The sequence below is a fragment of the Notechis scutatus genome, chromosome 4 (assembly GCF_049901735.1).
Source record: "Notechis scutatus isolate UNSWTSFEM ecotype Mainland chromosome 4, rNotScu1.2, whole genome shotgun sequence".
NCBI classification, from domain to species: domain Eukaryota; kingdom Metazoa; phylum Chordata; class Lepidosauria; order Squamata; family Elapidae; genus Notechis; species Notechis scutatus.
In genome coordinates this window covers 137,431,071-137,448,333 of record NC_142012.1, presented here as the reverse complement: position 1 = coordinate 137,448,333, position 17,263 = coordinate 137,431,071, and the positions used below count along the sequence as shown (strand labels likewise).

The 17,263-nt window shown below is 36.5% G+C and overlaps 1 protein-coding gene across 1 annotated transcript in view; it reads left to right on the top strand.

Moving 5' to 3' along the window:
• COL4A4 (collagen type IV alpha 4 chain) overlaps window positions 1-17,263 on the top strand; it is a 65,459-nt gene that overhangs the window by 35,160 nt on the left and 13,036 nt on the right. The window contains exons 26-38 of the mRNA XM_087965049.1: window positions 410-517; window positions 2,044-2,262; window positions 3,336-3,497; window positions 6,015-6,185; window positions 6,392-6,535; window positions 7,576-7,683; window positions 8,181-8,362; window positions 10,815-10,878; window positions 12,024-12,098; window positions 12,966-13,073; window positions 13,732-13,839; window positions 16,362-16,433; window positions 16,965-17,093. Coding sequence (XP_087821175.1) covers window positions 410-517; window positions 2,044-2,262; window positions 3,336-3,497; window positions 6,015-6,185; window positions 6,392-6,535; window positions 7,576-7,683; window positions 8,181-8,362; window positions 10,815-10,878; window positions 12,024-12,098; window positions 12,966-13,073; window positions 13,732-13,839; window positions 16,362-16,433; window positions 16,965-17,093 — 1,650 coding nt within the window. The remainder of the gene's footprint in view (window positions 1-409; window positions 518-2,043; window positions 2,263-3,335; window positions 3,498-6,014; window positions 6,186-6,391; window positions 6,536-7,575; window positions 7,684-8,180; window positions 8,363-10,814; window positions 10,879-12,023; window positions 12,099-12,965; window positions 13,074-13,731; window positions 13,840-16,361; window positions 16,434-16,964; window positions 17,094-17,263) is intronic.

Here is a 17,263-nt window from a genome sequence, read left to right as displayed (position 1 = left end):
GAACAATAAAATAAATACAAACTATGAGAAAAGACAGAAAAATGCAAGAAAAAAAGTATAAAAAGTTTCTCCCTTAAGAAATATGTGAACATAAATACAATGGAAAGAACCAAATGCAGCTTTAGTTATTAGATAATTCCCAATTTGTGACTTCTTAATGTTAAATGTGTATTGTTCAGCTTGAGTGACAGTCATTTTAAAATATAGAAATCCAAATGAAAAAGATTGTTGGATGAATTGTCTGCAACAGCCAACAAAACAATTTTTGGGTGGATTTATCTATTGTAGTCGGTTACCTGCAGCCTTTCTTTAGTTTTCTAAATAGAGTTCACTTTCAATTTTCTTTATAGAATGTTTAAAAGTGTTTAAAATCCAATCATGCAGCCCTGCATTATTTTTGTACGTTCAGGTCCAAAAGGGTTAAGAGGCCCACCTGGCCCACCTGGACCCAATGGTTTTGATGGTTTCAAAGGCCAGAAGGGTAGACTAGGAACATCAGGCAATCCTGGTCCAGAAGGTAAGTGAGAAAGTCCAAATATATTATTTATTAAAGATGGAAATGTACAACAGCCAGTCTACACTGCATTAATTATTATTGCTTTACCCCCTGTAGCTGATGCAACAATGAAACATAAATGCATACAGATTCCTGAATGCTGAAAAATTATTAATTAAAATCATATTTAAGACAGAATTACAGCAGTGATATATCTCTCCATCACTGAGATATGCAAATTGCAGCAGCATCCCTTTTAAACTATTTCTGTTTTTTATTATAATGTCTGAAAATGTAAAGAAGGTAGGAAAACTGGTTTCTACCATATGCTTTCAAAATATATCTAGAATTAACTGAGATCTTTGGGATTATATGTTATTCTGTTATTAAGAGCTTTAAAACCCCTTTCCTTCCACCAAAATCAACCAGTGGTGATCCAACAGAAATAGTTGCCTTTGGCCATGTACTATTTGGCCCTTGGTTCATGTCCTTTCCAAAGAAAATTCCATTCTGATTTTAAATCATGAAGCTGCAATCATTTTGCATAGCCTCTTGAAGAATTGATCTTATTTAAAAAAATATTTCAAATACTTAAGTATAAAAAAATTACATCGGAATCTCATGAAAATGTTTCCATTTGTTATTGTTATGGTTGCTTGTAGTCAGCCACATGTTTAGACTGAATTTGGCAATTTATTCACCTATCAAGTTCTTCTCCAGGACCTGGGATAGACAAATGTTGTTTGATAGTGTTAAAGATTACATAGCAGAATGTAAGCTTTCCAAGTAAAGCGGCCTTTTGAAATTGACTGATAATGATTTTGTCAATGCTGATCATATTCAAGAGATGGTCCAGTTGTTTGGGGGCTGCACCTAAAGTGCCTATTACTATTGGTACTGTCTTTGCTTTCTTTTGCCACAATCATTCTACTTCTATTTGCAGGTCTTTGTATTTTGTAATCCTTCCTTCGTTCTCCCTCCCTCCCTCCCTCCTTATTCTGATAATTTACTACAAAAACAAAATTTTGAAGTACAGTATCTTAGGCTACAACATAAGACTTTCCCAATGTATCAGGCTTGAGAATTAAGGGACTTGCAACGTATCTGGAAGGTTACTGCATTCACAATCTCAATAGACCTCAGAAGACTGACTGTGGCAATGCAATGGTTAGAACGCAATATTGCAGGCTAATTCTGCTGACTGCCAGCTGCCAGAAGTTTGGCAGTTTGATCCTGACTAGCTCAAGGTTGACTCAGCCTTCCATCCTTCCAAGATTGGTAAAACGAGGACCCATATTGTTGGGGGCAATATGCTGACCTTTTAAACCACTTAGCTGTAAATCTCCGTGAAGCGGTATATAAGTCTTAAGTGCTATTGATATTGCTAGGTACATATTTTGAGCCGTGTTTTCTGTATTCTTATTTTGTATACTGTTTCATTAGAAAGTTTTTCTATATTCTTATTTTGCATACTGTTTCATTAGAAAGTGAACATACTGAAATGAATTAACCATTAACCCGTGTAATCTATATGTCATTATTCTAAGGTTTAAGGGGTGAGACTGGTGATCCAGGTGATCCAGGTGAACAAGGTTCAAGTCTGGATGGCCCTCCTGGATTGCCAGGCTTTCCTGGGCTTCCAAGTCCAAAAGGTGTTCCAGGTGACGCTACCTACAGCCCTCCAGGTACTCCAGGCAAAAGTGGTCTTCCAGGGCTACCAGGTTTGCCAGGTCTAAGAGGTGACCCTGGTTTTCCTGGGCTTCCAGGTGAGAGGTCCATTCTTCCATGCTTAAAGATGTACTTGAATTTCATCAGTTATATTTTATTTGCTGGAGTGGTGGTGGTAAAAATAAATAAAACAAATTCGTAGTATCAAAAGCTGAAGGATGCAAAATTATTGGGGAGGAAACAGTTTTTAAAAAGAGTTACCGGTAATAGAAATAAGGAAGGAAAATGGGAAGACATAGCAGTCTTTTTAAATTACCCAGGTGGTCCCTCTTATTTCTACTTTCTGTCTCCTGTTCAGAAACACATCCCCTTGCATTTCCTTTTCTATAAAATATGGGGCAATTTAATCACAGTTAATTCAGTAAGCACATCAATCAAAATATAAGAAAAAGGAAGTAGATAACAAAAAAGAAGTGTAAAAACCAAAGTATCTTATGAATGAGAGAAGGGTTGTAAAATGTTACTGTCATTTTTAGTCTGAATCAAATAGAAGTGATGCATCTTGCCACATTCTGATTGCCCATGAGGACTGTAACATCATAAGACTTAAAATATTAATAGCAAATTCCATTTTCTACAGTAGTTTCACAATCTTTCCTTCTATCTTTATCAATAGGACTGAATGGACCACATCAGTACATTTAAGATCTGAGAGATAAATGAGTTTTTAGTTCCTATTGTTCTGTCCTCAGAAATTCCATGCTTCAGTTATTTTAAGTAGGTATGATTTCCCGAAGCTACAGATTCATTGATGAATCTGTTTTGTGACAAATTGGTGCATTAGCATCATTATCAAAATATTTCTAGAGGGACCAATACAACTGTGGAGCAAGGCTGTACAAATAAAGTCAATTTCTGTTATATTTTTATCTATTTTATAGTAAGTAGGATTTAAATTCAGGAAAGGGCAATATTATCTGAAAGTATGCAGACATAATTAAGATTTTTCTATTTTTTTTTAATGTCACTTTGTAGCAAATACCAGATTTAAAATCCAGGAATGACATGGCATCTACCACCTTAAGCATGTTAAATTTTCAACTTTTCTAGGAATGTGAGATATTTGTTTGTGTCCCCCCCCCAACTTATAAAAGTAATAATCTGTTTGTAGGGCAACCTGGCACACCAGGACTTCCAGGAGCTAAAGGTCTCCGAGGCCAAAAAGGTGACACAGGAGTGATGGGTTATCCTGGATCACCTGGCCTGGCCTGTGAGAAAATACTGGAGGGGCTACCAGGACCATCAGGCTCTTTTGGAGCACAAGGACCTAAAGGTGAAAACATCCCAATTTAATATGGGTGAAAACAAAAGCACATACATCTTAAGTGATTATCTTCTCTATGCGACTAATACCTACTATTTGGACTCATCGGACGGTTGGCTTTAGGTTGTAGCCAGCCTTCATCCAATTTCCTGTTTGGCCTTCAAAGCAATAATCTATCAATAGCATTAAACAGCAATCTTCAATAAGTGGTCAATGGTTACTGCATATCTCAAGAATAGACTTTTTCCAGAAAACATGAATTTCAGACTGCATATCATGGAAATTCTTGTCTCTTCAAATCACTGAGAATTTCTTTCTTAAAATTGATTTTTAAGTTGTTGTTTAATTGAAGGCGATGTCAAGATTAGAGATAAATCCAAACTAATTTAAACATTTATGTACATGAACATTTAACTTTCCTTCCCAGTTTTTGTGAGGCAGGGAAATGTTCAACAAGCCAAAATATACAATGGGGATGAAAATCTTCTCAAACTTATTTATATACATGTAGGTGTAAGCATGCATAGTCACACATTTATCATCATCACCCTACATTGTCTCTGCATGCATGTATATGTGAGTGTTCATATGTATATGTGAGTACACATGTACACAGTCAAGTGCATACTAACATTGCTGCATCTTTGCATTGTTATCATGGTGTGCACTGTCAAAGTAGCAGTGATATTTCTACATTTATAGGGAACAAAATCAATATATACCATTTATGTTGTTCTTGTGCTGTGCTTTCAATTCTAAACTGGTTTAAAGAAAATCCTATCTGGAATAAAACCTTTTGGACTTCAGTTTGGATTGGAGGCCACCAGATCTTCCCATTGGACAATTCCCCCACGGCTGTGCCCTCCCAAATTTCTGTATCAGGAAAACAATATCTAAATTTCTCCTGTCCTTCATACAGGACAGGAGAAATACATACATACATACATACATACATACATACATACATACATACATACTATACATATATATTATACACACACACACACACGTATATGCGTACATACATACTGTATACATGCATGTGTGTCAGCGTCCACGAAGGTAGATTTTCTCAAGGACAATCTATACCAGTATGATCCTTCAGATCTGCCATGGTGCACCCATCATCATTTCAACTAATTCCATCCACCTTGATTCTGGCCATCCTTTTTTCCCACTCTTTCCCAGCATTAGAGCCTTCTTCAGCGAGCTAGATCTTTATCTAATTGATCTGAAGTAGAATAATTTGAGCATTGACCACTTATTAGTATTTTGAGAATTTGAGAACTTGTTCCCCAAGGTTTTCATTGGAACTGTACTAAGTGCTAGTCCATAGTATATTTTTGACTGCTGAATTCTTTATTGTTAATTGCCAATTCTAAAAGGCAGAACTGTCCTATCTATCACTTCAGTAACTTCATTTCAGATCTAAGACTGGTGGCTGTCTCTTTTGTCACAGGTTTGGTTTTTATATGCAAACTTTTTTTTGTTTTTCTTATTGACTTTCTCATTTTCAGTGACTTTCTTTACTAGAACTTGCAGATCAATTGCATTTTCAGCTATCAGAGTAGTATCAGCATAGCACAGGTATTGCTGTTTCTCCAGTTTTAAAACCATGCTCATCTTCCTCTAATCCAACTTCTATCAACATATACTCCACAAAATAGGTTAAATATATAAAATGAAAGTCTATAGCTTTTTGTTTCACTCTTTTGCCATTTTGAAGCCAGTCTGTTTCACTATATGGCTACCCTGTGTACCAGACTGTGCCTTCCTGACTTTTGTATAGATTTGTATAGGTATAAAGACAATGGAATTCCTATTATTATCAGCATATTCCACAGTTTGATATGATCAACAAAATCAAAGGCCTTTCTATAATCAATGAAGCACAGTTGACATCATTCTAGTATTGTTTGACTTTCACTGTTATCCAACATGCGTTAGTGATGTTTCTTATAGCTGGCCCTTTCTAAAACCAGTTTGGACATTGGCATCTCCTTTTCCAGGTAATCTGTCTTAGATGACAAGTAAGGATATTGTGTGATTATTGGCACACTTTTAAGTCTGTGTTGGGTATTAGTATGTAGAATGACCACTTCCACTCAGTTGGCTACTATATCATTCTGAAGATTTGCTGGCATTGTTTTGTTAGATCTTCCACCTCCTTGTACCAATAATATAGTCAGTTTGATTTCTGTATTCTTCATCAATGAATATAGGTGTCATTTTGGTTGCTGGAAAATTATATAAGCAATAAAGAAATAATTGGATTGCCAGGAATACTTTCCTTATAGAAGGAAGTAACATCACTATAGTTCTAAATACTTGGCTAAAGAATTTCAAATTTTGCTTGTAAAAGTTTTAAAAGTTGTCCTAAACCATTGTGATTTTCCCTATCTTGTCTGCTTTCCTTTGCCTCCTCCAGTTCTGGGATATCTGGATGTGGTGAGTGAAGAATTCAGTTTTTAAATGTGGCGTTGGAAAGAATGGAATACTATATTGCTTGCTGTATTTTCCCATTAGGATTGAAGGGTGTTAAAGGTCCTCAAGGAGATATGGGAGCACCAGGTCCAGCTGGAATGAAAGGATTGCCAGGAGCCCCTGGGATCCTAGGAGCACCTGGCTTTCCAGGCTTACGAGGAGATCCAGGATCTTCAGGGGAAAATGGACTGCCAGGTCTTCCAGGAACAAAAGGTGTATATTACTCCAATAAAAATGTTTAAATGTAGACATGTATAACACATATGTAGAATGGATATGGGCTGGTTGATTTGGGGTTTCAGAGTCTAAAAAAATGGAACGTGGGTTGGACAAGCCATAAGTTAATATGTTTTGGAATCCAGGCGATACATCGGTATTGTATAACTTCACGGTCCCCTGTGTCTCAATGTTCTGTCCAGGAGACAAAGGATCCCAAGGCATGCAAGGTTTCCCGGGCTTCCCAGGAACTGCAGGAGAAATGGGAGAACCAGGTGTAAAAGGAGTGGAAGGAAAAACTGGTCTGTCTGGTCCTCCTGGAGAATTTGGGAGAAAGGGTTCCAACGGTATGTAGAATAATATTGGTTTATGAATAACTTTTCTCTCTCGCTTATCTCTCATCTCTCAAATATATATGGCTGTCTGAATCAATTGTATATGACTCTGGGTGGCATATACAGAAAACCATCAACTTATAACCACAATTTATCTAAAAATAGCTAGGTGACAAATTTGTTGTCCGGTTTTATGACTTTTCTTGCCACATTTGGTAAGTGAATCACTGCAGTTGTTAAATTAATAACACAGTTGTCTCCTTTTGCGACCTTCTGACGAGCAAAGTTAATAGGAAAACCCATCAGAAGTCGCAAAAGGGGATCACATGACTCCTAGACATTGCAACTGTCATAAATGTGAGTCTGTGGTCAAGCATCCGAACGTAAATCACATGACTGTGGGGATGCTACAATGGTCATAAGTGTGAAAAATGATCATATCACTTTTTTCAGTGTCTCTCTAACTTTAAATGGCCACTAAACAAACTGTCAATTAAATTATTTTAATTGAATTAAAGATAAGTATTTTATTATTCTAGAATGACGGCATTCAATGTATGATGTAGTCCTGACTACACATTGTCATACTGTCTTAAGAAGTTAAGCAAAAAGTTTGGATGGTTGGTTGGGTAGCTTTTTAAAAAAATAAGGGATTAGAATTTCATCTAGTGGGTTCTTCATTCTTTTTGCTGATATGGGATTGATGTAGGGTGTCCATATAATACAGAGATTTCATCAACAGGAGAAAAATGTGTTTTGTTACATTACAATGCAAGCTCCCTATAATGTGATGTTGGTGGAATTTGTTTCATGAAGTAACAATGCATGTTATTGCTTCCTGTGAACATCCATGGTTCATCTTTATTGTTTTATAAGTGAATCAAAATGTTTTCGGAATTCTGATGCTTTTGTCCTTTAAGCGTCAAATAAACACATATCTAAAAATTCGCACAATTAAGATTTATATCACCCTGGAGATCTCAGAGGCAGAGGTGGGTATGCTTCGAGCAATTATATTGTGAGTAAATTGTTGCATACATTCTATTTTGAAGGTGAACCAGGATTACCAGGAGACAAGGGCAGCATCAGTATCTTGCAAGTAAAAGGACAAAATGGAGAACTAGGCTTTCCTGGTGATGAGGGATTACCAGGGGTCCAAGGTAAGCATACAAATTAGGTACATATATTAATAAGGCTGCCTCAGGACATTTTTCCACCTCCATGTCCCCATCCAACATTGTCAAGATATTGTATTTTTGAGAGAAACTAAATTATTGAGGCATCAAGGTGCAAAAATAACATTAAGCCTTTTCATCACATATATATCAGTTAAAACAGTACAAACTGAGAACCTGAAAGCTGCATTTGCCCTCAGCACCCTAATTATGCTCCTGAGAAACCCAAGACAATGTTGCCAAAATTTAGTGTAGTTACCAAATTTCAGTGGTATGATTTTGTGCCTTCCCTTTATTTGGAGTTACATGAAACAACACAAAAAAAACCCACAAAAGGCAGTAAAATCTAGAGTAAAATCCAATATAAAATACGCCTATAATCAATGTACAAAATCAAGTAAAAATATTAATGCTGAGTAAGATTCGTGTTAAGAACATTTATTTTATTATTTGATATTGCAATGCATGTGAAATAATTTCAGGTGATAAAGGCAATGCTGGATTCAGAGGAATCCCGGGACCACCAGGCAAACAAGCAGCTCCAGGCACTCAAAAGGGCCAGCCGGGCGATGCTGGACACTCTGGTTCCCAGGGCCCGCAAGGTCCCCCAGGGCCTCCAGGTGTGAGAGGGATAATTGGTTTCCAAGGACAAAAAGGCGATCAGGTATGCCAAGAAGACAGTTATACCATATTTATCTTTGTACTTGCTGTAGAGTTGGACATAATACATATTTTCATATGTACGATGTATGAAATTGTAATATAGTTCTGTAGTACGCTGTAATAATATAATACTGCTGCTTTTTCTTAGCTCCCAGAATCCAAGGGGAGAAGCAGTGGGACATAACATTCACCTATGGCTGTCTTGTGGGACCTTTAAATTTTTATGACTATTTTCTATTAAATTTTCATGGACCATGCAATCATATATCCTCCTCCTCCTCTTTTAATGACCCCATAATCCCTTGCAGGGTGGGGTCTGGGCAAGTGAATGGAGCAGAGTGTTTACTGGCCAGTTGCCCCTCCTGGTGCCAATGTGAAGTTTTTTCAGGAGATATATTCTCAGTGTGCCCAGAGAGAAAACTATCTGCCTCTACTGAACTGTCATGCCCCTGGTGGAGACTGACTCCGAGGGAGAGAAGGAACAGTCGACAGGGAGTGGAAGTGTGGCTCCGGAGGTTGTGGAGGAGGCTGGGGAAGGGCAGAGGCCGGCTGAGCAGTCAGAGGAGGACCCAGGCCCATCCCCTATCCATCCTAGGGCACGCAGGGAGGAGAGGATAAGGGTCTACTCAGGAGGAGAGGGCCTTGTTCCTCTTCATGGGCTGCAGCTGTGACAACTGAATAAGAGTATGGACCTGCATACTGGCGAACGCTGGAAACAAAGCGTGTAAAAATCTCTAGTTTATAGTTCCTCTCTGAGTTTGGTGTCCATCCCAGCGTGTGTTATCTGTGGACATCCTCCAGCCCTTATCTTGCCTGGTTTGTGTTGCTTTTTTCCTTCTTCGTGTAACTCTTTGTGTGGGAGTTTTTTGTCTTCCGTCAAAGATATTTGGACTTGGAAGCAAAGTGAAGGAATAAAAGGGGCTTCAACTGTTTTCTGTGACTGTGTTTGTTTTGTATCCCACCCTGGGTCATCATATGAACTCACAGCCTCCTGATTGTGAGGCAAGAGCTCCACCTCTAGACCACCGCACCACTCCAGAAAATCACACATTTTCTCTAATCTGCCTGGGCAATACTTCCCCAAATATCTATTATATCAAATAATTAGTAAGAGTCCCTATCCCTGCAAGTGTGCTTAGTAACAGCTCCACGAGTGCGATCTGATTTTAATGGAAGTGGCAAGTTGCAAAGCATGAGCCTCAAGAATACAGGTAATCCTTCACTTACAACTACAACTAAGACCAGAATTGTGGTCATAAATTGTTGTGATTGTAAGTCAAATGACTAGGTGACTGAACTCAATTTTTTTTCAGTTTTTACCATGGTCATGAGTGAATCAGGTGGTTGTAATGTAATGACGTAGTCATTAAGTAAATCACATGGTCGCAAGTCTGAATTCAGCTTATGCAATAGGCTTTTTTTGCCAGAAAATGGCAAAAATACACAAAATGTGATTATATGACCATAGGATGCTGCAGTCACATGCAAGCACAAGTTTGTTGCCATGTGTCCCAAATGATATGGCGGTCAGAACTTCGAGAACTGGTCATCAGTAACTGTCATAATTTTGAATGGTAATTAATCAACCAGTCATAAGTCAAGGACTACCTGCAAGTTTTTCCAACAATGCTTCTAAGCCACTTAGTGAATCCAGAGACCATTTTAGAAATACAGTGATGGAAATTGTCACCCAGTACTTTGCTGGGAAGCACAGCCAAGTATCCAGAAAAAAAATACAGGTAAACTGAAGTAATAGAGAATATTTTGGAGAAACTAGATGGGATTCTACAGTAAGGCACAATGTTGTTTTTTTAAAAGAAATTCCTGACTTGTTTATACTAAAAAGTTGTATTTCTTAGGAATTGCTGCATACACAATTGCTGGGGACTCTGGGAAGATCAGCTTCTAGATCTAGTAAAATTCCTGGGCAACATATTGGATAAAATTCTCCTCCTTACATGACCCAAGACAAATATTTCCTACCGAAACAGTACAAATTAGAAAGGAGACACTAGTATAGAGGAAGAACTAGAATTATTTATAATTATTTTATTTACATCTTTGTTGTTTATGTAGTATTTGGCTCCCAATGAGATCATTAGCACCTACTTCCCGTATCAATGATCATGTTTGGATGCATGTATGATGCTTAACTGATTTCCTCGAACCAGCAGAATTTCATATTTCATGTACAATAAGAGCCAGTTTGGTCTAGTGGTTAAGACATTAGGCTAGAAACTAGGGGATGGGGAAGCCATGAAAACCCACCGGCTGACCATGGGCTAGTCATGGTTGTTCAGCCCAACCCACCTCTCAGGATTGTTGTTTGGGGAACAATAGGAAAAGGAAGGTGTGCTGAACATGCTTCCCACCTTGATTTAGTAAAAATAATAAAGACAGGATACAAATAAATATAAATAAATAAAATAAATGACACCTTTTTTTCTTTTCAGGGTGCACCGGGACCATCAGGTCCTCCTGGACATCCAGGATTAGGTGGCCAAAAAGGATCAAAAGGTAGGGAGACAATAATAATGCCAATAACTAATGATTGAAAATCACTTGTCCTTTGAATAGGCATATATACATTAAGAAAGGCATTATGGGCAGAATAACTGTTTTGAAAAATAGTTTTCAGAAAAAATGCTGATAAGTTAATTTGAACTAAAATGATTTAGAAGCACATAAATTAACATCTTAATAATACGGTTAATGAATTATTTTGAACCGAGGACAAAGAAATGTTCTACAGATGTATTTAAAAGCAATCCACATTGGAAGCAATGGTATTTCATTCCTAGCAAACCAATATGATTACATAATAAAACACACAATTGATTGATAGCCCAATCTCATGCCTCTGTAAAAAGAAAAGTTAATGGGTAAAAAGTATCTTGTTCAATTTATTCATTATATGATTAAAAATTACATGTTTCCATCTTATGATCACAGAAAAATAAGTACCAGTAGTTAATTGCATAATTTCAAAACAACTAAAAATAATGGAGAAAAGTAAGGAATTAAAAACCCTTCTTTGCTACTAGTTTAAATAATATAGTAAGTTATGTCATTTACTATGGTACCTTTTTGAAAGAAACAAACTGCTTACCTGAAGAAAAACTTTAGATAGAGAATGAGTTAGGCTGAGTGTCTGGAAATTATTCTTGATTTTCAGCTGAGAAAGTACTGGTACCAAGTATTAACAATCATATTATAATAATATAGAATTTCAGAAAAATTACATGAGCTTTCTTACTATATCCAGTTTTGTGGAGCTGGGGGAAATGAATTTATATAAAAGCATTTGTCAAAAGAATTAGCTATATTGAAAGGCGGATCCAATTCACGGTGCTTAAGAAGTGGTAGAAAATGGCTCAAATTTCTTCTCACACAACTAATGCTATAGAGAAAGGTTTAAAAAAAATAATGTTCATTTTCTTTTAGTTACAGAGAGAGTCAGATTTTTTGGGGGGGTGGGAATCATTTTGTTAAATTATGTAAAATGACTTCAAGTTTTTTGTAATGCTATTATAAAAATGAAACGTCCTGAATAGCCCGAAGGGTGGATATTGGCATGACAAATGCAAAGAAAAGTGATCTATTTGCTCAGTTGATAGGTGAAGATTGCTTTTGATTGTAACATCAATTCCCACTGTTTCCAGGTAGCAGAGGTGACCCAGCCACTCATTATGGGGATCCTGGCAAGAAAGGCCCTATAGGAGTTCAAGGATTACCAGGTGATGTTGTTTTTAATTATTTTTAGACAATAATCTCACCACAGTTGGTAAATACAATATTAATTTCTTTTCTAGTTTGGCATCCATAAAGCCAATAAAAATAATTCATCTGGAGTATCTTTTACATCTTTGGATAAATTTGCACTCAACTTTCTACTTTTTACTTTTTTTACAAGAAACCATGCATAATAAGAAGTCCCCTCTTCCCTTTCACACTTCCAACACTGGGTTGATATTGCCTTATATACATTTTTGACAATTCAGCTCGAGCAAGAATTTTTGATGACTGCCGCCTCCAGAATGTCTATAGTTTAAAAATGGAAAACTATAACTATGTTGGAATTTTGATACCAAAATTATTGGCATTTTGCCAAGTTGAGAACAATTTGATATGCAATTTGATGTACGAGTTGATTCACCACTGTGAATTTTTTGTCAAGCTAAAGTTAGTCTTCTCAAGTTCATGGTCTGATTTTATAACTTATGTGTATCAGGGAAAGTTAATTGCTTATGCGAGATAAATATATTAATGTGTAGTGGATATATTAAGGAATTATTCATATGTACTTTTATTATCTGTTTTTCTTGCTTCCCTTTTTAACCATTACAGGGATGCACTGAATTTTATCTGCTTTTAGTTATTGTAATTTTTTTAGAAATGCAAATGTATTTTTAAAGGGTATTATCTTACCTATAGACTATAAATAGTATGGTTATTAGGATGTTTTCATTGTAATTCAGAATTACTCTGCATAGTTAGGTTTGGATGGCAATTGCAATATCCATCTGTCTAGAAAGAGAATTCAATAAGCACATTCTACTGAAAAATGTTTGCACTAAAATTTTATTCTTTTGTGACTGTTTAAGGATTTCCTGGATTACCTGGAGACCAAGGTACATTAGGTCTTCGAGGAGAACCAGGAAAACAGGGTTCCAAAGGGTTGCCTGGACACCCAGGAATACCTGGATTCCCAGGTGAGAAAGATCTAAAGAAAAATTGCATCAATATTAAAACAAATATTGTGACGTATGATGATGGACAGGACAATGAAAGTGATCACAAGAATAATGGAATAAGACTAAGAAGAAGACACTAATAGAAATGTAATTTATACATACTTATTCACAATTTTACTTCACAGCCATGTGAAAAACATAGTCCCTTTCTTCACCTTAGACTAGGGAAAATCAGCTTTCTTTTGTGTAAATCCATACTATTTAGTCCATTTTTAATTGCTTTTCATGATTGCAGAGGATGTTCAATGGCATATTAACATCCTCCTTTTTTGTCCTTTTTGATATTGCAATGATATGGGAAAATTTAAACTGATAAATAGGTTTTTAAATTTGAATGTCCTTAAGTGCAAAATGGGTATTGTGGGATAGAATGTATGAGGTGTCCCAGAAGGCCTGTGCCAGAAGAACCAAACTGCTTCAGTTTTTGGCGTGCCACTGCAGGCACTTGAACTTCCTAAAGAATGGCCAGCTAAATGCCAGCTTAGTCTGAATACGTTCCTAGATTTATCTTACTTCTAGGGATTCTAATCACCATCTTGCTAAATTAGAGAGTATTCTAACATGAGAGAGAATAAAAAATAGTGTTTAAATATGGGAAATGTCTATTTTATTTTAGGTGTGCAGGGAGATGCAGGGTTTCCAGCACCTCCAGGTGAACCAGGTAACCCTGGTTTTTTGGGAACTCCAGGTTTCCCAGGATCACCTGGTAACCCAGGTAGAAAAGGTAAATATTGTGGAGAAATATTATTATTGCACATGTCAGTACTCAGCATGCTATTAAAATGCATACATGATGGTTGATATAAATGTACTGGATAAACTGATGTTTTGAAAACATACCTGTAGCCTACCTATTCTGTAGCCCACCTAGGTTTGTATCTTTAGTGGAAGAAATTGTAAAAAATTTAATTGCCCACGGAACAAAAGATTGTGCATCCAGGTTCCATCATTTGTAGAATGGTACATGAGAAAGACCTTGAGAGATGGAAAGAAGAAATGCTGCCTAGGGAATGGTCAGATAAGAGAGGACATAGCCCACAGCTGCATAATAGGTGGACAAAGAGGCTCAAAGGGCTCTCTCTAACTTTGCAGGATGTAAAGGAGATGGCAGGAGAGTTATACTTTCAGAACTGCAAGATGTTGTTAATGTACCCTTACAATAAAGTAGAATAAGCTGATCTGATTCTGTTTCCTGTCAGATCTACCTGAGAAGAATTTACAATTTCATTTGGTCAGGTATATGCATTCTACACAGACAAATTATTAATTGTAGCTATTGTCAAATTATAAAATTGTAGGAGTTTTATCATTATAATTACATTAAGACGCCTTATCACTGCACTGGGTACCCAAATAACAATAATTAATGATAGTATAGTAATGATAGCAATTTGAGCTTGCAAGTGATAAGGAAAACCAGATAACAACTTTGATGAAATCACTGGTATCCCAATTTTGTTTCAAAAGTAAAATCAAAATGAACAGATTTGCAAGTGTTATGATATTAAAACCTGTGCAAAATAATCAAACTGGGTCACTGATAATTTTTTCATTTTCCCCATTTGGCCAAGTTAGAAGAAAGAATATGGTCTTGAGTTAATTTCAAACACCTATTTCTTTGTTTATTACATATCATCAAATCTAAAACGAATCAATGATTTACAACGCAAGATATAAAATGCAGTTTTAAGACCATAAAACAGTAACTATAATAAAATATACACAAGTAATATAAAACAATAAACATATCTAGCTAAACAGAATAATACCAACTTTCCAAGGTTGCATAAAAGAGTTCTGTTTTAACAGCTATACAGAACAATACCAGGATAGTGAAAATTGGATTTGGGATGGATAAGGCAATTTCATAGGGAAAACTATCTCCAGATCTCCACTCCTCTCACTTTCTGTATGTGGGAGCCTGACACATCTCCAGGTAGGAAGAGCATACAGAATGAGTCAGCTATACCCACACAGATATTTGCATTCTAGTTGCCTTCTCATTAGCTTTTCAGACAATCAAAACAAAGATTGGTATCTGCAAATGGATAAGATATTAGGTAGACTATCCAAATATGTCATTAGGAAAATCTCCAAAATCTTATGAATCTCTTTGGATTCATGAAGATTTGGGCATCTTAATAGTTCTTACATTTTTGCTGAAGTTATTACAGTATTTGCCAGCAGCCCTAACCTGACCATGTCATAAATTATAGAAATATAAATCATAGAATGTAAATGAGATCTTCTAGTCTATGGCATCAGATGCATGGAAGATAACATAGAAATACATATTTAAGAATCTTTTTTTTTTTTAAAGAAAACTGTTGAGCCAGCAATTCTAAATTTAGGGAAGTTCCACATTTATGCATAATGTCTCAAGATAAACAATTATTTCCTTCTTGTATTTCTTTCTCAATGAAACCAGATTAAAGGAATTTAGCATCAGAATGGTATACTTATGAGGATCAATTACAAGTCATTCAAGGGTGACTGAAAGGCTTGAATTCTTTTGAGATCCTAAAGATCAATGAAGTGGACTGGAAGATTGGCTTTGCTGTTACCTTTGTCCTGAAGATCCCCATGAATGCTATAAAATTATGGAACATTTTATTACATAAATTATAATTTATGGAAGTTACCAATAAGGTTACTGAGAATATTTTATATCATTAGTGCCAATCTTCCATTCAATTTTAAATATTTTATGTGAAATACTAGCGAATAGATTGGTAATAGACAAAAAATATAAAATGTTATTACCGTATTTGCCGGCGTATAAGGCGACTTTTTGCCCGAAAAACATGCCTCCAAGTGGGGGGTCGTCTTATACGCGGTATCATCCTGCCGGCTTTCGGAGGCTTGTTGGGCCTTGTGAAGCGCCTCTGGCTTCCTGGATCCCCTGCGTCGCTTCCGCTTCATCCGCTCGCCTCGCTCCGCCCGAGGCTGCAGCCTTACTGCTCTTCCCACGGCCCCTGGCACTCTGCCCTGCCGCTGCAGCCCGGGGATTTCTGGAGCGTTTCCAGTGGTGGTGGGGGTCGTCTTATACGCCGGGTCGTCTTATACGCCCGGCAAATCGGTAGCTTATTTTACTGGAAGTAACAAAAAGTTTACATCTGCTAGACTTTTGATAGAAAAATTGTTCATTTGATTACTTGTTGCATTTGTCTACTTGTTGTATTTTTATAAAATGATCATTTTCTTTTCCTGAATTCACTCCATCCTATTTTTCTCAAATTATTAAAGGCTTATTGGGATCACCTGGAGTAAATGGTGTAAATGGACAAAAAGGTCAAAAGGGTTTGCCAGGACCCCCAGGTAAAGAATGAAAATTATATATTTTTAAAAAAAATTAAAGGCAATATCAAGAAACAATTGTTTACACTTAATAAATGTATGATGCTTGACTCTTGATGACAGTAGTTACTTCTAATGCAAACTAGTAGAAATACCCAATCGTTAATATTTTACGGGATTATCTAGTGAAGAAAACAATTATACTGCGAGAAATTAATCAACTGTATTTTGAATGAAATATACATGATGTAACAAAAAAAAGCTACCAATAATTATCAGAGAAAACTCTAAATAAGTCTTTGCGCATATGTGTAGTATTACAGAATTATCCATGGTAGTTTCTACTAGCAGCCTCTCATCCATGTTGCTTTACAAAATCCATTGACCTTAGTTGTGTCTGGAAGAACTGAAGGATTTGATACCCCAAATAGGAAAGCTGAAAAATCACATATTGACCAAATATAGCTTCATTTGGATAGAATCAAAAGAATAAATCGTTTATGCCATTAAATCCAAAACTCATTCCCTTTCACTCATTATTCTCTTATCAAGGTTTAAGTGTAATGGGACCTCCAGGGTGCCTAGGAGAACAAGGGCCAAAAGGTAACAGAGGAGAACCTGGGCTTCCAGGAAGTACTCAACGAGGTCCTCCAGGAGACAAAGGCCTAAGAGGTCCTCCTGGTAAGTAAGAGGTCTCTTAATTAAAAAACAACAACACCATTTGTTCTGATTACCAAAGAGGTGGGAAAAATGCCCACTTAAATCATAAACCAGAATGATTGGAGATAGATGAAACTCAGAATGTTTTATTGATAAGCACAACCAGTGGTGGGATTCAATCTTTTTTTACT